The sequence below is a fragment of the Eurosta solidaginis genome, chromosome 3 (assembly GCF_040869045.1).
Source record: "Eurosta solidaginis isolate ZX-2024a chromosome 3, ASM4086904v1, whole genome shotgun sequence".
Lineage (NCBI taxonomy): Eukaryota > Metazoa > Arthropoda > Insecta > Diptera > Tephritidae > Eurosta > Eurosta solidaginis.
Window position 1 is genome coordinate 47,294,435 of NC_090321.1, and position 23,130 is coordinate 47,317,564.

The 23,130-nt window shown below is 40.1% G+C and overlaps 1 protein-coding gene across 1 annotated transcript in view; it reads right to left on the minus strand.

Annotated features, from left to right (window-relative positions):
* Positions 1 to 21,994, minus strand: part of PAN2 (PAN2-PAN3 deadenylation complex catalytic subunit PAN2) — a 54,295-nt gene extending 32,301 nt beyond the window's left edge. Inside the window, exons 1-12 of the mRNA XM_067771537.1 lie at positions 21,767 to 21,994; positions 21,464 to 21,654; positions 21,098 to 21,388; positions 20,007 to 21,035; positions 9,572 to 9,686; positions 9,383 to 9,504; positions 9,211 to 9,307; positions 6,092 to 6,178; positions 5,928 to 6,031; positions 4,908 to 5,081; positions 4,640 to 4,833; positions 1,147 to 1,300 (exon numbers count right to left, since the gene is read on the minus strand). Of these exons, the coding sequence (XP_067627638.1) occupies positions 1,147 to 1,300; positions 4,640 to 4,833; positions 4,908 to 5,081; positions 5,928 to 6,031; positions 6,092 to 6,178; positions 9,211 to 9,307; positions 9,383 to 9,504; positions 9,572 to 9,686; positions 20,007 to 21,035; positions 21,098 to 21,388; positions 21,464 to 21,654; positions 21,767 to 21,812 (2,604 nt within the window). The 5' untranslated portion in view covers positions 21,813 to 21,994. The remainder of the gene's footprint in view (positions 1 to 1,146; positions 1,301 to 4,639; positions 4,834 to 4,907; positions 5,082 to 5,927; positions 6,032 to 6,091; positions 6,179 to 9,210; positions 9,308 to 9,382; positions 9,505 to 9,571; positions 9,687 to 20,006; positions 21,036 to 21,097; positions 21,389 to 21,463; positions 21,655 to 21,766) is intronic.
* Between the last annotated feature and the right edge of the window lie 1,136 nt (positions 21,995 to 23,130).

Genomic DNA, 23,130 nt, shown 5'->3' on the forward strand with positions numbered 1-23,130 from the left:
TTATTCGTCCCATCTAATAGGTGCGTTGGCTCACAAATTATCATCCAAATCCTTTAACGGGAGCCCGAGTAAACTTGTTGTTTCAATAGGGTTGGATCAAAGAGATAAAGGTGTTGAAGGCGTCGGTTCAACATTACACTAGAAAAGATGGTTGGTTGGTGTCATGTGGAGACACGTTGCAAGCGGGAGATATGTATATTGGGTGTGTCTTGGTTGGAATTCATTCGAATTTTTTCAGAATGTTTGCGGCGGTGACTCTTTAAGTTCCTGAGAGACGGGGCCTCTTCAATCAGATGTTTGTTGGGATACCACGGTTTCTGGTATTTAACAGAAACTTTTTGTTCAGCATTTAATTTCTCTCTAAGTATTAAAAGTATTCTCGACCCACAGTGTAGATGATGTTCGGGAAACATAAGAAGACATCCCGTGACAGTTCTGAGCGCGGTATTCTTTAAGGCTCGGCGGAGACGCGTAGCATACAAAAGGGCGGCCGATTGCTATGAGCGTTTCTTTGTCTTTGACGCAAGTGCTGCTGCCGACGTGGGACTTGAGGCTTGTTAAAACTGTGAACTTTAGGTACAATTGAAGTTGCATGCGGTCATACACCCAGTACGTCATCGACGTGAATGTCAAATATTACCGAAAATTTTCACGTCAATGTTGTAAATAAGGTCGCCGAGGATTTGGTCCGAGACAGTGCAAATTTCGCGATGTGAAAAACTGGGCACATTCATAACCTAGTATGAAAATTTATCTCAAAATTTGGGTAAAAACTTCCCTACCTCATCTCAAAATGTTTTGAACTATTTTGACATACTGCTTTCTGAGACAGGTCATTTTTGAAGCATTTTCTTATTAGTCCATGCAGCACAATGGGGGTAGATTGAAAAAAGTTGTCTCAAACTCGGTAAAAAACCCCAAAATGATTTTGTTAAAAAGGGCTTTCGATATTTATATAGAACTTTTTATTAATATCTCATTTTGGTATATCACTAAAAACTTGGCATTTCAAGCTTTGTTTTTTTTTTTTTTTGTTTGCTAACTAACTTTAGCCACTGTTGAGAAATTTGATTTTGAGCAAACTTTTTCCAATTTATCCCACAGTGCGGCGTAGTCCTATGATTTTTTTTCTTGTTTGCCTTTTACCTCTTCAGTTTTTGTATTACTGTGCTCAGTTTGTACGTTTAATTCGCCTTTTTCACTGAGGGACAATGAAAAATTCAAAGGAAACCATGAACTCTGCCTACCATTTGGTGAGTTGTTGGACTGATTGGTTGTTGTATTGGAAGTAGGAGATTTTCTAAATGAGAATAAGTAATCAAATCTCTGTATGACTAGTAATTATAATGTATATTAGAGTATACAAAAAAGTTTTAAAGGGCGAATTAATAGTGACTTATAACCATAAAGCCATAACCAGATAAAACAGCTGATCACACCTACCTTATGGAAATCGAAATGTAATCGAGTAAACGTTATGGTATGGCACCATTAATCGATTACAATGATTTCCATAAGGTAGGTTCGATCAGCTGTTTTATCTGGTTATGGTTTAATGGTTATAAGTCACCATTAATTGGCCCTTAAAGCTTTAAAATTGCAATTGTAGCCATTTCGTCTAAATTTGTTTGCAATTTGTAGACATTACCTATAAATCTAAATTTTGTGCATAACAAATGTAATTTTATGCTCAAATCTTCCGCCAGATACTGTAATGCTTGAACATTATTGTATCTATATTAGGATGTCCCTTATATGAACGAAATATTTCGTTTTGCAATTATCAAAACGCATACCCTCTAGTTCTGTTTAGTATACAAACCTATGCTTAAGAAACAAATTTTAAATTTCCACGTAAGTTTTAACCCGTTCCGACAGGACCTCAAAAATAGCAGTTTTTGTCTTCATCTAGAGTAGCTGGGTTAACGAAAATGTTTATTGCTTTGTTAAAAGATGCTATTAGAAATTTGTATTAAACATTGTTTAATTTAAGTATTATTAATAGAATTACTCAGGACACTTTCCTTTTAAAGTTTGGTTTTTACAACCTGGATAAATATTTCTATGTTCTTGCACACAGCGAAAAAGGAACTGCTTTTGTTGTTCTTCTCGGTTATTAAACCATGAAAGTCTTGCATAAGTTTATCTGTGTCATTAACCGCTTTTAAGCTCAAAATCTTCTTTTTTGCTTCTACATAGGCTACATTTTCTTCCCACGAAGATATATTTTCCTGAAGGAAACTGCAGTCAACTTTTAACCTCGAAAATATATATTTGCTTCTAATTAGGGCTGGGACTATCCGCATATTTGAATATTCGGATATCCATACGGATATTGAACATTAATAACAATAAATTCGTGGGGCATTTAAATCAATTAAGGGCATTTTTTCACAATATAAAAAAATGGCACTGTTATTTTCACTTCTTTGTAAAATCGTAGCTTTTTAATTTTTGGCGTTAATTAAATAATCTACAAACATAGTTTGTGAATAATTTTTCGATGTTTGCTTCGTTCAATTCTGATATGGAGATATTCAACTTTTATATTCCAGTATCCGGACATACGGATATCCGGATTTTCCGTTCACGTACAGCGAACAGCGGATATCCGGATTTCACAGTTATGAATCCGGATATCCGGATAGCCGGATTTTTTGCTTAGCTATCCGGTTATTCAAATATCCGGTTTATCCGGATAGTTGAAAAATCCGTATGCAGTTTACAGCCCTACTTCTAATAGTAATTAAATCGCTCAAAGATTTTTCTAAAACAAGAACAAACAAGAAGCATTTAGTAAATAGTGAGCAGAGCTTAAAAAAGATATTAATTAGTATTTACCATATAAAGATATAGACGTTTCATCCTTCGGTGGAACGTATCTCTTTCCGGAATCACCAAAGCTTTCTCTTTTTAAGTTAGCTACAATGTTGTTCTTTGTTTGTTCATCAACGTCGCCGTCAAAAATTGAAAGCAGGGTTATTTCTTCTGATAAATACCACAGGTGTTGACTGAATTTTCCTAAAGCTACTTTGGAAATCAACTTGTCGACTCTTTCGTAGTCCTTCAGGGTCTTTAAAAACAGTAAGTCTTGATTCGGCGCTTTTACTGCTCAACTGCATCTAGCCAGGGCTTAACATAAACTGTCACAATGAATAAAGAAATATCTCGAAGCGCTTGTTCGTCCTTGACGTTCATTTTATATTGAGACTGCAACAAACACATCTTTAAAGAGTAAATAGCTCTTGCCATCCGTCGTGATGCAATGCGCCTGGAGGTCTGATTTTAATTTTATTCTCCGGGTCCCCCCTAGTTCAACCAGTTCCCGATAAACATCTCGTTGACTTCTCCAGTTCGTTGTAATAAAACTCCACCAATTCATTTATCATCGTCTCACAAAAATGTTGTTTTACGAAATTAGCGCAGGATTCAATAGCATTAGAATTTATAAGAAAATTAATTAATTAAGGAAAGAGTAACAATTATCTTGCTAATGCTTGTTCCAAAAGCACACAAGCCCCATTCAAGCGACCTGTATTCGATGCTGTCGTATCACAGCACATTATTTGTACCTTATCATTAAGGTTCCAATCATTGAGCGCATTTAGTACTGCATTTGCTTGATCTATGCCGGAAGAGCTTTCTAATTTCGGGACTGCAAGAATTTGTTCTTTCTCTTCAAATGAAATAATTATTGACTAGCTTTCTTCTTTAGAGCTTTTACGTTGAGACTAGGTAACAGTTTTCCATCCCAATGAACAGCAACAACTTTGGGCATGTTATTCTGAAAATTAGATTTAATGGGTTCTGCTCTATGTTTTCACATTTGCCTTCGAATGCGTTGAATAGAGGATTTGTTGATTCGATAATCATCACAATTAAGACCTAGAGCTTCCACTACAGCTTGAACTACAAAAACAGAATCTCGAATGCTGAGTTAACATCTGTCTAAAGTCACAACCAATTTTGGCGTGACAATGTAGACATTTCTTTCTATTATTGGGAACCGCCACCAAATCTGTTGGTCCAGTATTTTCAAATCTTTTTATTTGCAAAAAGCTAGCGCATTTACAAAGCTGCGCGGCGTTACGTTGTTGGGCTAATACAGAAGGTGGCGCCACTGACACCCAACACTTTACCCGCGTTCCAATGGACAGTGATCCAGATCCGGATAAAAATTTAACTCGAAAATGCAATAACAATGTCATCCATATGGATCAATTTGTTGTTGCATTTGAATGTTACATTTTTATCGAGACCTGGTTCACTGTCCAATGGAACACGGGGCTTGGCATAATTGCACCAATAAGCTAAAATCCCTCCCATCTGCACCACCGATGTTACTCCAAAAACTATATTCTAAATAGAGTGTACTAACAAACCTAAATCGTAAAAAATTCCTTATAGAACACGTCATTTCCAATAAAAATAATTTGATCGAAAGTTAACCGTTGTAACTGAGCCAACTTGTTTCCAAAGTAATTCGGCACGGTTTAGAGTTTTCGTAATCAGCTTATATTTTTTTATTGAGTATATTGGATTAAGGAGAACCGATCTGAAGGGTATGCGTTACAAAAAAAAGACTTCTAACAATAAGGGACACCCTAATCTACATGCACCTAAATTATACAAATCTTACCTATCTGGATGCACAAAATGGCAATCGCTACGTGAGCAATTTATGCCATAACGACAGGGTTTGGTTGTATTCAGTGTTGCTGGACTTTCCGATGGTGTGTGCAAATTACGACTCAATTGTCTGCGTAGGAATCCCAAATCTTTTTCATTGCTTAAACCGCAATTGATTGCTAGTATTTGTGGAAGACATGCGACCTGGAGGAATATGAATAGAGGTATTTCTTTTATTGACAAAAAAATAATAATAAAAATAAAATTTGTATGCAAACCTTAACGCTTTGCTTGGTCGGTGAGAATTTTTTACAGCTTTCACAAAATGCTTGTATATGTTTTTCTGTGATAAATGATCCTTTGAGTATGGAACCAAAATTTAATTGTTCGACCTCTTTGACTTGGAGCGGATAAGTTAGATTGCAAGCCAACAAAATACTTTGCTTGGTTTTCTAAACATTTAAAATAAAATGGGAAAGAATGTATTTGAAATATAAAGGTTACACATTAGATTCGGGCGATTTATTAACCGATATCGCACCATCGATTTTTCGATAGGATTTGGGCTCAGGAAAAAAAGTTCCACTACGCATACCCAAAAAAACTATTTTCAAGCCTGCGAAATTTAATTTTTTGACTTTTTTCAACTTTGATTTTTAAGGTTTTTTCATGACCTGCTAAAAAAATTTTCATTTGATTGTAAAATTCTCATGTATACCCTATCCGACCCAAAAATGTCTGCTAAAAACGTTGGCGTTTTTTTTTTTTTTTCAAGAAACGTTATCGACAACGTTTTTACATATGAACATTTTTTTAGTAGGTCATGGAAAAAATCTTAAAAAATCAAATTTGAAAAAAAGTCAAAAAAATTAAATTTCGCAGGCTTGAAAATTATTTTTTTGGGTATGCGTAGTGGAACTCTCTTTTCCTGAGCCCAAATCCTATCGAAAAATCGATGGCGCGATATCGTTTAACTTTCGTCCATACAAATCGACCCACCCTATTACACATACTTAGATAACGTTCATCAATATCCGTTTAAACCCTTTAACGAAACATTTTTGAGTTCCGACAAAGCATTAATCAGATGTCATAGAAACCAAATGATGTCGGATAAGGCTTGAACTAAATATGCTCGCCAAAGATTGTGGGATTTTCGCTTTGATGTTCAAATTACATTTTAAGAGCGATTAGAAAACTGATTAAATGACCAATCCAGAATATTCTTTAAATCAAGGCAAGCATATTTCTTGGTTTAAAATCCAATGCCGAGAATAAGTGAATAGATTGATATTTACCTCGTCATTGCATTTCAAACACCGATTGATGCAAACTTGTTCAGTACCAAATAGCCGGCTTATTTCTGTATCATCTTTAATTGGCTTTCGTTCGCGATCATCGTCTATAAAAATAAAAATGATTGTTTAACTTACAATGATCATCAATCAGACTAAAAACTTACTGTCTCTCATATCTATTCTTTGAAATATTTCGCCGGCCTTGCTACTGAGATCCATGGCAGGTTTTTCATTGCTGCCCGAATTTTCTTCTATTTTATGCCAACGAAAAAAGAAAAAAATATAAATTTCTGTTTATAATCTTTGCAAGAAATCTGCAACATCCGCTTAAGAAAAGTATATAAAATGAAAAATGCGCAGGCACGCCTAAATATTTTAGTTTTTCAATAGACAAACGACCGAGCTAGGTGCAGACTAACTCGCGTTGCAAAGTTCGTTCCGATTTCAGTCCGGCTAAAATCTAATATTATTATATTTAATTATGGAAATGACCAAGCTTGGCTACGTTGGGTTTAGTTTCAGTTGGGATTGATATTGAGTACGAAGTCAACAATTCTAGTCGCAGATTGTCGTGTTACCATTTTTGTTAAGTTTCCTAAATTTTTGCATTCAATGACACAACACAAAAACTTCTAACAATTATCACCGGATCTTACAAGAGTTGTGGTAGATAGATAGCTAAAAAAAATTGCTGTGAGGTAATTCACTGCGACCTATAGGTCTATGGTGCGCTATTCTCCTCACATCATCCAAGCCAAGCTGCCTGCGGAAATTTAGGATGATGCTCGGCTTTTGAGAGTATATGTGCTTCCTTTCTAGTTTAAGCAAACCAAGAATCCTTAATCTCCTCCCGCGACGGAATCACATTCGAGAAGGATGTATTCTGCAGTCTCATTCTCGCTGTCGCAAAACCGACAGAGATTATTAGACCATTTGTCTAGTTTGTGCATGTGGCTATTTAGTAAGGCTGCTTTTTGGGAGGTTAATTATGGCTTTATACTGCTTTGTTTTATATCGTCCTATCAGTCCCTTTGCCTGCCTATCAGTTCCTTATTTTTTGCGACGCTATCACCATGATAGGTTCGGGTCCTATAGATTTTTCGGCCGCTGCCTACCTGGCCGGCCCACCCGCTTCATTGTTTCAATCCACCCCTCTGTGGCCTGGTACCCAAGCCAAACTAATGGTGTTGTTAGTCTCTAAACGACTCAAACTCTTCACGCACTCAAGGACTGTGATAAGAAAACTCATTGATTAATTCATTATTCAGTACGTCCGCTTTTCCTGTCGAGGTCAACTAGGACAATTTCTTTTGTTTCTTTTCTTTTGTTGTTGTTGTTGTTGTAGCAGTGCTTCGCCCCACCCAATAGGTGCGACCGATCACAAATTGTCATCAATATCCTCTAACGGGAGTCCAAGGAAACTTGCTGTTTCAACAGGGGTAGACCATAATGTTAGAGGCGTTGGTTCCACATTACAATTAAAGAGATGATTGGTGTCATGTGGGGACACATTGCAAGCGGGGCATACATTTTGTATATCGGGGTTGATTCTGGATAGGTAAGAGTTTAACCGGTTACAGTATCCAGATCGAAGTTGAGCTAGAGTGACTCGTGTTTCCCTGGGGAGTGTGCGTTCCTCTTCCGCAAGTTTTGGGTACTGTTCCGTGAGTACTGAATTCACCGGGCAATTCCCGGCATAAAGGTCCGACGCCTGTTTGTGGAGTTCACCAAGGACCTGCTTGTGTTTTTTCGCTTTATACGGCTGGGTTCTCAGGTGCCGTATTTCCTCAAAATGCTTACGGAGATGACTCCTTAAGCCCCTAGGCGGTGCTGGTTCATCAATCAGATTTCTGTTGGGATGCTCAGGTTTCTGGGTATTCAACTGGAACTGTTTGGTTAGCATCTCATTTCTCTCCCTGATGGGGAGTATTCTCGCCTCATTATGTAGATGGTGTTCTGGGGACATAAGAAGACAGCCCGTGGCGATTCTGAGAGCAGTATTTTGGCAGGCCTGTAGCTTCTTCCAGTGAGTAGTTTTTAGGATTGGCGACCATATAGGGGACGCGTAGCATGCAATCGGCTGGCCAATTGCTTTGTAAGTAGTAATGAACGTTTCTTTATCTTTTCCCCAAGTACTGCCAGCAAGGGATTTGAGGATTTTATTACGGCCCTAGATTTTCGGTACAATTGCGGATGCATGCTCACTAAAATGTAGATCCTGATCAAACGTCACACCCAAGATTTTGGGGTGTAGGACAGTCGGTATCGTAGTGCCATCGACGTGGATGTTCAAAATGGTTGACATTTGGGAGGTCCATGTTGTAAATAAGGTCGCGGAGGATTTAGTCGGTGATAATGCCAGGTTTCGCGAGGCGAAAAAACTGGAATGATCAGGGAGCTAGCCATTTATTCTGTTGCAAAGCTCATCGATCTGTGGGCCCGGGCCTGTGGCCATTATTGTGCAGTCATCGGCGTAAGAAACAATAGTCACTCCTTCTGGTGGCGAAGGTAGTTTTGATATGTAGAAGTTAAACAAAAGTGGGGATAGGACACCACCCTGTGGCACCCCTTGTTTAATTCTTCTTCGTTTTGATGTTTCGTTTCTGAATTGCACCGATGCCTGCCGGCCAACCAGATAATTTGCGGTCCACCTTTTAAGACATGGCGGAAGGGTAGACCCTTCCAGGTCTTGCAGTAACGTGCCATGGTTGACCGTATCAAAAGCTTTTGATAGGTCTAGCACAACGAGTACTGTTCTATGGTGGGGGTTTTGATTTAAGCCGCAATTTATCTGGGTGCTGATGGCATTTAGCGCGGTGGTGGTGCTATGAAGATTTCTAAAGCCATGCTGATGACAGGCTAGCTGCAAATTTGCTTTGAAGTAGGGGAGCAAAATGGCTTCAAGTGTCTTGGCTACAGGCGATAGGAGAAATATCGGGCGATATGACTCTCCTATGTTAGCTGGTTTCCCAGGCTTTAGTAGCGGGACCACATTGGCCATTCTCCATTTTTCGGGAATGACAAAGGTGGAAAGAGACAGGTTGAAGACATGTGCTAAATATTTGAAACCCTCTTTCCCTAGGCTTTTAAGCATCGACATGGCTATGCCTTCTGGGCCCACTGCTTTGGATTGTTTAGCATTCCCTATTTTTATGCTTGGACTACTTTAAAAATTGTGTTATCAGATAACCAAACCTAACATTTCGTTTTACATTATAAAAAAGCGATTATAGCACTAGAATTAAATTTAAAATAAGAAAGAAGACAAAAAAGCAGTAAATACCAGAACTACTTGTGCTTGTTGCGCTGTTCAAGCGGCTTTTCTTATCTGAGTCAACCATTTCATAATGCATTTGATGTAAAATAAAACGGTTCCAATTCTGTATAAAAAAAAATTAAACACGAATATTAAACATATATGTATTTGTGTTTAAGATGTTTATCACGTTTATGACCTGTATAAGACTTATTAAGTTAACATTGGATGAACGATCGGACAGTATAAGACCCAGTGCCGATGCCTCAGGCACCGTACGGAACGAACGAAGAAAATTGCTCGCCTGGCATGGAGTCGCAGCTGTGTAAAGAAAAAATTGATATAAAAATTATTTTTTTTTATACTTTACGAATCTCTGCCTTATTACCTGAACTTTTGTCCAACATATTAAAGAGAAACCCGAGTTCACAAGTTAAACAAAATTCCTTTTTGCAAGAATGCTCAATTAGCTTTTGACGCAGAGGCTCAATAAAATATAAAATCTAAAATTAAAGGGAATTTCATATATAACAATTAAATATATAAAGTTTTGAAAGCCTTTACGAAAAATCTAGTTTATGATTTATGAAGAGTAAAGTGTAGCAATGTATTTATTTTGTTCGGCTGATAATAAAAGGTGTGTTATTACGAATTCCAATAATATTATAACTTTAAACGAGCAATTCTTGTATATTTGTATATCTGAACGATCTCGGGAACGGCTCAACCGATTTAAATGAAATTTGGCACAGCGATAATGTATCACCTTATAAGACTTTCTACCTAGGTGTTGCCACTCAGAATGTTTCACAACCCTGCAAAAATTGTTGGATTACGTGTTCCATTTTCTTCATGTTGGAGTACTCTAACAATACTCCTTTGCAATGCGTTTGCGGACCACCTTCAGCCGATCATTGCTCGTTTTTAACGACAGTGATCACGACACCATGACGATCGAACAGAGTTGCCAAAAGTAAAATATTGCATACAAATAACTAATAATAAAATTTTACTTTGGCAACTCTGATAAAATGCAACAGCGCACTGGTTTATGTATACATACTAAAGTATGTATAGAGAAATATTAGTTTCTTTATTCACGCAAATGCTAAATAACATAAGAATATTCGTAGTATAAAATATAAAAGTTGTATTGCCCCTCTTCATTTACTTTCATTTTAAATTAAATTCACTTCGATAGCTCTTTCCAACACAATTCCGCTTTAGTACTTTGGCATATGATCCTCTGTGGGTGCTCCATCGAGTACTACAGTGAAAGTACTTTGGAAAGTACTCTCACGTTTGTACTCTATGGAATACTCACAAACAAAGCGAGAGTGGGATCACCTACTCCTCTCCTAGGACATCGTAATGTTAATTGGAGCACATTTTTTGTATGAATACAGATTAGATTTGGAGCAGTCCTATACTCCCAAAGGAGTATTCCTTACATTATTTATAGAGTACTCGCGTTTTTTGAAGGGAAGGTTGCCACCTATTCGAAATTTAAAAAAATTGCATGATATACGCCGATATGGGTATCAAACGAAAGGTATTTCACTCCGCATTACAATAGGGAAATTTTTGAGTAGGGTTGCCACGTATTCGAAATAAAAAATATTAATTGCATGATATGGAGGTATTTCACTCCGCATTGCAGTAGGGACATTTTTGAGCAGGGTTGCCATTTAGGGTTGCCACCTGTTCAAAATTTAAAAAAAATTGCATGAGATATGCCGATATGGGTATCAAACGAAATGTATTTCACTCCGCATTACAATAGGGAAATTTTAGAGTAGGGTTGCCACCTATTCGAAACTAAAAAAAATATTGCATGAGATATGCCGATATGGGTATCAAACGAAAGGTATTTCACTCCGAATTACAATAGGAAAATTTTTGAGTAGGGGTGCCACCTATTCCAAATTCAAAAAAAATGCATGAGATATGCCGATATGGGTATCAATCGAAAGGTATTTCACTCCGCATTACAATAGGGTCATTTTTGAGCAGGGTTGCCATTTACGATTGGGGTTGTTAGCCGAAATAGTTACTCATATTCTATTAAAGCTTTAAAGGAGAACATTAAATCTAAAAATCTTCTTAAAAAAATCTTACACATGATTCGACTTAATTTTCTTTATTTCAAATACGCTAATAAAATTGAAATGCAATATCAAGGCACCGTGGCACATTCTAGCAAAATATATTTAAATGCATATTTTTGGCAAATATGAAATGACTAATTGCAATTACTCACAGATTACTATTATAAAGATTTCTCATCATAGCAAAAAGACATCTCCCATGGTAATTTGCTACCGTTGAACACTAGAGGCATAAGTTCAATTTGAAAACGACGTCTAACCATTTAACTACTTACCAACAGATGGCGCTTAGGGAAGTAAGTTGTTATTTAATTAAACTAACTGATAGTTATAGAATGTAATAAAATTGTGAGACTTTCATAGTGTATAACTAAACAAATGTTTGAAATTAAAATTCGGAGCAAAGCTCGATCGCCCAGGTACTGTTACTTAATTGCCAAGGGATTGATTATATTCTGAAAACTATCCTTTACTAGCTTTACCCGGCGTACGTTGTAACGCACGAGATCGAATGATGTTGCGTTATTTTTTCTGTTTTGTTTGTTGACAATTTAGTTTATTGTTCTGTAAATTGAATTGAATTTTGTACGCATATTTGGTGAAAATTTCGTTTAAAATATTTTATTATTGTATCTTATTGTAATGCATGTGGGTTAGGGTGGGTCGATTTGTATGGACGAAAGTTAACCGATATCGCGCCATCGATTTTTCGATAGGTTTTGGGCTCAGGAAAAAAGTTCCAGTACGCATAACCAAAAAAAAAAATAATTTTCGAGCCTGCGAAATTTCGATTTTGATTTTTAAGGTTTTTTTCATGACCTACCAAAAAAAAATGTTCATATGTATACCCTGTCCGACCCAAAAATGTCCGCTAAAAACGTCGCCATAACAGTGTTTTGAAAAAAAAAATATTTTTTTTAAATTTTTATTTTTTTTCAAAAACCTGTTATCACCAACGTTTTTAGCGGACCTTTTCGGGTTGGACAAGGTATACATACAAATTTTACAATCAAATGAAAATTTTTTTAGTACGTCATGAAAAAAACCTTAAAAATCAAAGTCTAAAAAAAGGAAAAAAAAACTTAAATTTCGCATACTCGAAAATTATTCTTTTGGGAATGCGTAGTGGAACTTTAATTCCTGAGCCCAAATCCTATCGAAAAATCGATGGCACGATATCGTTTAATATATCGACCCAGTCTAGGTAGGTAGGTTGAACTGGCTGGTCCATGAGGACCTCACATAGACTGATTGAGTCCGTAGTGTTACCAGAAGTTTGTTTTAACGACCAAACTGAAAAACCCTATCAAAAACCAGGACTTATGTTATAAAATAACTCCGTCCTCTTGGCAAATACTAGAAGCTTCCTAGGACTTAAGCCACTATCTGCTTCTAGATCTGACAGCTGTATCACTCCTAATAGCTGGAGTCTTAGCCTGGCAAGTGCAGGGCATGAGCACAGAACGTGCTCGATCGTTTGCTCCTCCAAACCGCACTTCCTACATCTGCTATCACTGACCAAGCCTAGTTTAAAGGCATGTGACGCCAGCAGGCAGTGTCCAGTCAGAATACCCGTCATGAGTCTAAGGTCCTCTCTTTTTAATGATAGGAGCAACTGTGTTAGTCTAAGGTTGTAAGACCTACACATAATCTTCGACACTTTACAGCCCCGCGCTTGAACCCACGCCTTTCCCGCTTGGTCGATCATGTGCACCTCTCGACTTCGCTTAATCTCGCCCAATCTAATTGGGACATCTACGGAGCAAGCTTCAAGGGATGCGCCCTTTTTAGCTAGTTCGTCCGCTTTTTCATTCCCATCTATTCCCATATGCCCTGGGACCCAATATAGATGTATGCTTCTCCCTGTCCCGATTCTCTCCAGAGACTGCTTACACTCTAACACGCATTTAGATGCTGTGCTATGCGAGATTATTGCCTTAATTGCTGCTTGACTGTCAATATAAAAGTTAACACGGTTGCAGCTTAAGCTATTCTCTTCCAGGGTTTCTACTGCTTTGGTTACGGCTAATATTTCCGCTTGGAAAACGCTACAGTAATCCGGCAGCCTGTAGGATCTGCTTATTTCCGGATCAGCGCAGTATACCGCAGACCCTACTCCTTCCACTACTTTGGAACCATCGGTGTACACATGTATCGCCTCGTCCGCCATTTGCGCACCCTTGCGCCAACCGTCCACCTCTATTGTGGCCTTAAGATCTCCCTGGAAGCGCAGATAGGGAATCATGTAGTCTGTTCGTCTTGTGATTGATGACGCTATACTACTATGGCCATATGGTCGGCGCTCAAGCTGCCCCGAAGCACCGAGCCTGGTTGCGGTCGTTAACGCTTTGTTCTTTGCTACCAGGTCTACAGGTGTGATGTGCAAAATGGCATACAGTGCAGCCGTCGGGGTTGTTTTCAGGGCTCCCGTAATGCTAAGCATCGATAGTCTGCATACCCCTCTAATTTTTTGAGGTATGTTGTTTTTTGTGTGGCTTTCCACCAAACAAGAACTCCATAGTATAGAATAGGGCTTACAATCGCTGTAAAAACCCAATGAGAAAGAGAGGGCGATAGGCCCCACGTACACCCCAGCATTCTTTTACATGCATAGAGTGCCGTTGAGGCCTTCTTGACCCTCTCCTCCACGTTGAGCTTCCATGACAGCTTACTGTCTAGGATGATTCCTAAATATTTTGTGCAAGGTTTCTCCTGTAAGGTCACCCCTCCTAACTTAGGCCTGGTCCAATTTGGGACCTTGTACCTCTTTGTAAACAAGACCATATCCGTCTTCTCCGCATTGACTTTCAATCCGCCATTAGATGCCCAGGTATGAATATCGCGAAGCGCCCGATCCATCAAAGAACTAATCGTTGGAAGGCACTTTCCACTTATGACAATTGCAACGTCATCTGCGTAAGCCGTAAGTTTTACAGCAGAGGTGATAGCACCCCTCCCTGCGGCGTGCCCCTGTCCACTGATTTCGTGGCCTCGTACAATCCTCATTGTGATGTAATCTTTCTGCAATTTAACATGCAGCCGATCCATCTGATTAAGGCAGGATGTACTTTAATGTAATTAAGACCATCCATAACCGCCCATTTTGCAACATTATTGAAAGCCCCGGCAATGTCCAAGAAGACTCCTAGAGCATACTCCTTATATTCCAGGGATTTCTTTATGCTTATTACTACCCTATGCAATGCGGTGTCTACCGACTTGCCTTTGGTGTACGCATGCTGTGTTGTGGAGAGCAGCTTTTCATCCACGTTGGACTTTATGTACACATCTATCAGCCTCTCAAAGGTTTTGAGCAGAAATGATGCTCAGCTAATGGGTCTATAGTCTTTGGGATACACGTGACCGATCTTCCCCGCCTTTGGTAGAAAAGCTACACGAGCTGTTCTCCAAGAGTGCGGTACATGATTCAGTCGTATGCACCCATCGAATATTATTTTAAGCCATTCCACGACCGCCCTACTTGAGACTTGTAGCATGGCCGGGAATATACCATCTGGGCCCGGCGATTTAAACTTAGAAAACGTCTTCACTGCCCACTCGATCTTGGTATCGGTCACCAAGCCCGGCACTACTAGCTCCGTGATCGAAGTGTGAGTGATGTCTGCTGGCTCCTCTAAACCGTCTCCCGATGGGAAATGTGTATCGAGAAGCACCTCAAGGGATTCCTCACTATTACGTGACCATTCCCCGTTCTCTTTCTTTATTAGTCCCTGGACTATGTTTCCCTTTGCTAGGACTTTTTTCAACCGTGCTGTTTCGCTGGAGCACTCTATGTCCGTACAGAAACTTTTCCATGAGTTTCTCTTCGCCCTGGTAATTTCACGCTTGTAGATCCTCAGTAGATCCCTGTACTCGTCCCGACACGCTTCGCTTTCTGCGGTCTTTGCGAGCTTAACCATTTCTTTTACCTGTCTTCTTAGAAGACTCAGCTCATTGCTCCACCATGGCGGCTTTGCTTTTCCTCTGAATCTTCTTAGAGGGCAAGCTTTGTTATACGCAGTCATAAGCGTCCTTGTTAGGAATTCATTCGACTCCTCCAGTTCCTCTACATTAGCAACCTCTTTGGGTTGTCCCAGTTTTGTTTCCACATGTTTCTGGAATTTAGTCCAGTTCGTTGACCTAGGGTTTCTAAAGGTTCTTCCCTTCTCTACCCTCTTTAGGGGGATGTTGAAGCTGATATACGCATGGTCGGAGAAGGATGGTCTATCAAGAACCATCCAATCATACCTTGATATATCACGCTCGGAGCTCAATGTAATATCCAGAACATTGCTGGATGTTGGACCAATGTATGTAGGAACATTTCCCCTGTTGGCTATCTGCAAATTGGTTTGCAGGATGTAACAAAACAGAGATTCGCCTCTCTCGTTCGTATCTGCTCTTCCCCACGCATTGTGGCGCGCATTTGAATCTGCGCCTATGACCAACCGCCCTTTGCGCCCTTCCTCCTGTACTAGCCTTTTGCACTCCATCGGTGGGACCTCCGCAGCATGGGCCATGTAGCAGGACGCCAGGATGAATGCCTGCTTATTCTTTTGCTCAACGACCACCGCTACGAGATCCTCAGTGGTGTAATTAGGCAGCATATATAAATGCAGCTGTTTCCTTACCATTATTACAGCTCGCACCCGTCCTTCCGTTTGCGCGTAGTAAACGCCAAACCAGCGCGCGCTAAGTCCAGAAACCTTTCCTCTCGATGAGAGCCATGGCTCCTGGATCAGCGCCACGTCAAACGAACCCTCCTCAAGGGTTAGGAGGAGTTCGCTCGACGCCACTTTACTGTGTTGGAGGTTTATCTGTAGGACTCGCAGCACCATTGGGCTGTTTGTCCCCCTCCAGCACCTTCGTCGTCCTCCCCTTGCCCTTTTGGTTTAGAGTATTCGAGTCCCCTTCAGCCTCTCGTGACTGTTGTGCAGGGTGTTCCTCTGTGCGGTATGTTCGGATTCTGATTCTGCAGAAGTCGCAGTGTATCCTCCGACTTCACCACGCATGGTATCCATACCTTAACTTTGGGTACCGTGGGGATTTGCGCTTTATCCACCACCTCAAACCGCGCGTTCGTGCCTTGCCTTTGGAGGTTTGGAACCACTTCCTCCAGCCACCGCAAGCTCGCGATGTTGTCGCACGCTATCATCTTCACACCATTATATCATCCCCCCGAATCAAAGGTTGGAAAGGGCTTACTTGGTTGTTCCCGCATCATCTTAAGCATTAAGCTAATCAGCTCCCTTTCCACAGATCTCCACCTTTCAGTAGTCATTTGTTCGAAAGGACTGCTACGATCAACCAGCGCGACAGTCAGTGACTGCTTTGCCACATCACTCATCTTCTCGGGAAAAGCAGGAGTCTTAGTGTTATCTCCCTTTGGCACCTCCGAGAAAGCCGGAGTCTTAGCGTTAACTCCCTTTAGCGCCTCCGAGAAAGCCGGAGTCTTAGCGTTATCTCCCTTTGGCTTATCTCCTACTTCCTTAATTGGAACTTCCCTCTGACTCGCAGCTTTCGAAGTATTTTCTACCTAGCTATTGGATCCCATCTGTCTTACAGCTTTGGGCCTACTTGTATTGTCTATGCGACTGCCCTGCCTCGCGGCTCTAGGACTGGGCCCTTTCTGCCTCTTGAAAGCAGGCTTGTCGCCTTCCGCCGAACGTTGCCTCTTCATTCTGCCATTCGACGCTTCTTCCTCCTCGTACCGGTTGCAGAACCGAGGGTTTCTCGCAGCAAACCTTTTGAACTGCCTTCGACCTACTTCTACCGCTTCATGGGCCCATTCCATGCGCTCGATCTCCACTTCTGTTGGGTCGACCACTGCTCCCAAGCGTTGTACAATTCTTAGTGCTGCACGGTACTGCGAGAGAGCTCTTTTACTTCCTCTGCTCCGCACCCTTCTCCACTCTTCTACTCCGTTTTCATTTGTGTGCTTCTCCAACACGGAGTTCATTGAATCAGCACTACTCTCGCTCCCCGAGTCCGACGCATCGCTTAATTCGTGTTTGTCTTCCTTGGATTGCGACTCAGTCCTCCTCTTTACATCGTCCTTATTACAGTCAGGTAATGAGTCGTTCATCTTGGTCGTACGACCACCTGCCCGACAAGGGTCCAGTATTATATACGGGGAAAGAACCGTCCGCCACAGCAGCGCCCCTTACTGTGGTAAGGCCATTAATACTTCCCGAGGTGGCCCGGTATCGGGAAGGCTCCGTTGGAATACAGCCGAATTTATCCCCTGGCTGCAAATCGTCCAATAGACACGGTCCGCATAACACCCTGGGTTAGGGGGTTGGCAGTTCTTGGTCACCGACATCCCGCCGCCCTCGTATGAGGCGAAACGGCGTAGATGTCAGTCCTAAAAAGCTCCTCCTCATAGTCGGGCGCTATGGAGTTCGGCTAAGCCCTCACACTAACGACAAGGTGCCTACCCTAGTGAGGGGACCCAGTCTAATGTGGGTACACAATATTTTTGGTTTTTTCGTTCGGTGCAAAGATAAAAAATTTTTTTTTCGTCTTCCAACTCTGGATCAAGCAACATATAGCTGGACATGGGAAAAGCACGGACTCTCTAACTTTAATACTGCAACAGTAAGCGATTGTCCTTTTGTGCTTTGTTGATTGGAATTGCAAAAGCAAGGCGTACGGGAAATTGTATGCGCTTAAAATTGAATGGCAAATCTGTAGGAATGATTGGGATCCGTGGTATGAGCACACCTTCACCCTAGCTTTTACCGCTGATGATTGTTGCTTCGATTATATTCGGCATTAATTTCTTAACGCAAAGTCTGGTCCCATTGTACAATTTTGGTGGGTCTAAATTCCGAAGAAGCATGATTGGTGAGCCAATTTTCAAAGTTCATATATATGCGCAGGCATTCCAGGTGGTTATAAAGAGTTTAGAAAATAAATTGGATAATTCACAATTTGATCTTTATCTGTAACTGTGTCGATCGATTTATATTTCGTCACTTCACCAGGAATTTGCTTTTGAATGCGATCATTGATTTTGTTAGTATGATCATTTTTGGGAGCTAAGATTGCTCGTTCGCATAGCCAAAAAATAAATTTTAATTTAAAATTCTTAATTCTGAAATATGAAAACCCTTCGTCTTGATCGAAGGAACCTATAGCCAAAATTTGGTGATGATTGAAGTGTGGGAAATACGTTTCCATAGGGAACACACACACAGAATTTGATTTTTATAGAAGATGTAGATAGACTGAAGCTAAAAAATTTTGTTAACGGCGGCTGATTACTAAACGTCCCCAGAACACCATCTGCATAATGAGGCGAGAATACTCCCCATCAGGGAGAGAAATGAGATGCTGACCAAACAGTTTCTGTTGAATACCCAGAAACCTGGGCATCCCAACAGACATCTGATTGACGAACCAGCACCGCCTAGGGGCCTAAGGAGTCATCTCCGTAAGCATTTTGAGGAAATACGGCACCTGAGAACCCAGCCGTATGAAGCGGAAAAACACAAGCAGGTCCTTGGTGAACTCCACAAACAGGCGTCGGACCTTTATGTCGGGAATTGCCCGGTGAATTCAGTACTTGAAGAAAAATATCCAGAACTCGCAGAAGAGGAACGCATACTCCCCAGGGAAACGCGTGTCACTCTTGCTCAACTTCGTTCTGGATACTGTAACAGGTTAAACTCTTACCTATCCAGAATCAACCACGACATACAAAATGTATGCCCTGCTTGCAATGTGTCCCCACATGACACCAACCATCTCTTTAATTGTAATGTGGAACCAACGCCTCTAACACCCCTTTCCTTATGGTCCACCCCTGTTGAAACGGCAAGTTTCCTTGGACTTCAGTTAGAGGATATTGATGACAATTTGTGATCGGTCGCGGCTATTAGGTGGGGCGAGCATTGCTACAACAACAACAACAACAACACTAAACGTCCACACGGAATAACAGCCAAACTCAACAATGCAGTCAAACTTTAGGTGTTAAAATAACCTAAGTTTGTACGGCAGCCATAGTTCTGAAAAATCCCATTTGTAGGCAAGGTGCCACGCTCCTTTTTCCCAATTCCATATTTTTTGGAGGTGTTAGGACTTAACGTCATATAGCTCCTTACCAAATTTCATTATCCTACCATTACTACATCCAGAGATATGCAGTGCCACGCCCCCCTTTTCCCAATTCCACATTTTCTTGGTGGTGTTAGGGATTGACCTCACTCCTTACTGGTACACAAGCCCAAATGCTTGCTGGGTAAATTCGACGCCATTTCGAACGAAAGCAAATGACTGTTAGGTTAACTAGAGTTTAACCATGCCAGATCGACCGCTTAAGTTCAGCTTAAACTTCAGTTAAAGTAGATTGAAAAACTGCACAGTAAATTTAAACGTAGTTTAACTGACAAACCGAGCTGAACTTGTACTGAAAAACCGGGCCTTAATCGCCGATATTTTATATATTATTAAGGGAGTTTGGGATTTTGTGCAAATGGTCTAGTATCATTGCATTGCCAACCAGTGTAGAATAACCCATATACATTAACAAAATACACGACTATGCATATGCTACGTCATTGCATATTCGCAACATCAAAATCCAAAGTTTATCTTTTCAACATTGAAAATCATATTTGTACCTGTCAGTAAACAACAATATCTGAATCTAATATTTGTGGAACTATATATTGCTTATTAAAATAATAAATAGTAAAATAATAAATTTACCTGTAACATGGAATTACAATAGGAATTGGGCAATGTAGCTTCGAGACCAGCAAAACAAGTCTGATTGTGTTGTTCGAAATCAAAGTCTTGAGTACCCAACTTCGAATACTTCAGTTCGACTTTACGATATCTGCGTGGTATTATTTTGCCACCATTTTCCGTAGTTTTTACAGTACTAGTCATGCCATTGGTATTGGTGGCCAATGTATTTGGAGCGTCCAATACATACGGTGTTTGATTACGACGAGCTGTACGTGGATTTGGTGAATAACCAATTGGACCTTGCATTTTCATATTATTAATAATATCCGCTTCAATCGGTTTCGGACGACGATATTGATAACGTAACAATTCACTAGGCCAATCAGAGAACCAACGTGTACCCGTCACTAAATGCGGTAAGACAATTGAGGAGAGCGGAAATGAAGTGTCCGTTATGGGTACGAAAGGCAAGTGTGGCACGGGATCAGCAAACTCTGTAGTACGCGAGAAAGCATTGAATTGGGGTTGTGGCGTATTGACCGCAGCTATAACGTTTATATGACCCGATTGTGCACCAAAAGCCATTGCTTGAGAAGAAGTACAAACATCAAAACTCAAACATGGACTGCCAGTTGTATTAACTTGATACATGGAAACACGCGGCTCGCTCAATTCAACCGTATCAACTAATTGTACTTGGCCATAGCTGGAAACTACCGCCAAACGTGAAGTTTGTGATGGTAAAAATTTTAAAAGTTGCGGATCGATTAATACTTGTATGGGTGATATGGAACGTAACATTCGTAGATCGTACACCATCAAAAAACGATCAACACCCATAGCACCCTGTCGACTGCTATAACCACATGAAATAAGATAATTGCCTTGTACATCGAAATCGGATAAGCTGCCGGTATGTGTTTTGATAGTATGCTCAACATGTAGCGTGTTCAAATCGCGCAATGCCACCACACCTGAGGGATCACCAGCAAATAGAAAACGTGAGTTTTTACGCAACACTGTGCAGCCGGTTGTACCGACATGTTCCTGCAAATTTTTTTAATAAAAAAAATAGCATAATTTCTCTACGTTTTATTAGTGCAACTTACTACTTTCGTTTCTTTTAATGTGCGTAAATCGAATTCTATCATTTCATCTTGCAGTCCAGCCATAACCAACCGATGTGGCGTTAATTGTTGCATACATACCATTTCGCTCATACATTTTGAACGGTGGGTAAACTTAGGTATGCCACGTCGTATTTGATGTCTCAATGATGTTTGTGTCAATACCAAAATGCCAGCATCGATAGTTATGATTTGACGCACAATGTCGCTGGCATGCACTTGAAAAGATGTATATTTCTGCAGTGTGCTACTGTAGTATGACGTGATGTGGCCCTATACACAATCACAGAAGAGACCAGTTAGTATGTTTTCTTGAGTGCATTGACTGCTTTATCTTCGGGTACTTACTCCCTGATTACCCATCCATAGTAGTTCCTCAAAATCATCAAAAGCTAATGCCGATACACCAAAATTTTCTCCACCATCTGCCAGGATTGGAACCAATTCCATGTAGGCTGGTTCCCCGGAGCCAATATTGAAACCATTGAAATTTGGGGAAAAGTGGCCTGTGGTGCGTTGGCCGCCGCCATCGTAGACATCTACGCGTTAGTAAGAAAAGAACAACACCAGATGTTAACAAAAAAATTTATCCAGCACAACAAATTGCCAAATTAATTGTATACTATTTTTGGTTTTTAATTTTTTACTTACTTAAAATGTCCTCAGGCGGTTCGGTGCCGCAATAAACATAATCCATAAATTTCTAAACACACGCACTATAACTGTTTTCTATTAGCTTAGGGTAATTGGAAGCTTAGTAAAGTTGCGGTTTTTTATGTAAAAATTCCTTAAATTCTAAATGAATTTGTAAAAACACAAAATTGCCCGTTTCTGCATCTGTGATTCCAAAAACTTTCTCAACAAATTTTTTTTGATTTCTTTTCAATTGTATTTCTTTCAAATTGGTTGCGTTGTTGCTGTTTGGCCGTGCTGCCAGCATAGTGATTAATAGGCCCGACACATAACATTTCTGATGCTGCATCGTGCGCGGACAAATAAGTAGTCTTTTGCGACATGTGCAGCATATGAAGAATTTGTAATCAACAACCAGTCAACTTTTTCACAGAGATGCGTTCAACGCTGTCTTAAGGCGGTGCCACATGACATTTTTCATATAGATGCGTTTAACACAAGCTTATACATTCCAATAACATCGCCACAATCAACCAAGATGTTGCGTTTGTAAATATGAAGGAACTTCAGACGTGGCAATTGAAGTTTATTACGCCTTGCCCATTCACATACAAAATTTCGCGAAGCACTGGTATAAACATTATCCCCTTACAACAAAGATACTTTTTAACATATTTTGTGTCGTATTCATTTGTTATATTACAGTTTTTACCTGCGAAAAATGTTAGAAAATTAACCAACCAGTGGGAAAAATAATTTCACTTGCAAAGTATGTCAACACCCTTAACCAAAATAAATGTCACATTCTTCTTCTTATGCTTTGCTTGCAACAAAATTTGGGAGATGGCTACTTTTCAATATCAGATGGCGCCAGTGTCGCTCATTCTACCGTTCTCCATAAAAATGCGTGCAATCTACTCATAATGCATAAGCTTGTGTTAAACTCATCTATATGAAAAAGTGCTTATGTGTCGGGGCTTTTATGCATGCCAGTAGCGTCGCACAATCAAGCAATATGTTGCTCTCGTAAATATAAAGGAAGTTCAGACATAGTAATTGAATTCTATTTCGCCTAAGAATAATCCGCATTTGCTTTGGCTGTGGGTGTTCCACACTTTGCAAGTGAAATATTTTTCCCACACGTTGGCACTTTTCTAACATTTTTAACAGTTCGAAACTGCGTTTTAACAATTAAATACTAGACAAAATATATTAGCAAGTATTTTTCTTGTGTATTGAGAATTTTTATAACATTTATATGTGAATGGGCAAGTCGAATAAAGTGTCAACTGCTAAATCTGAATTTCAGTTCATATCTACAAACGCAAGATCTTGCGCGATTGTGAAGATGTTCGCTTTCGCATCAAAACTCATGAACATGA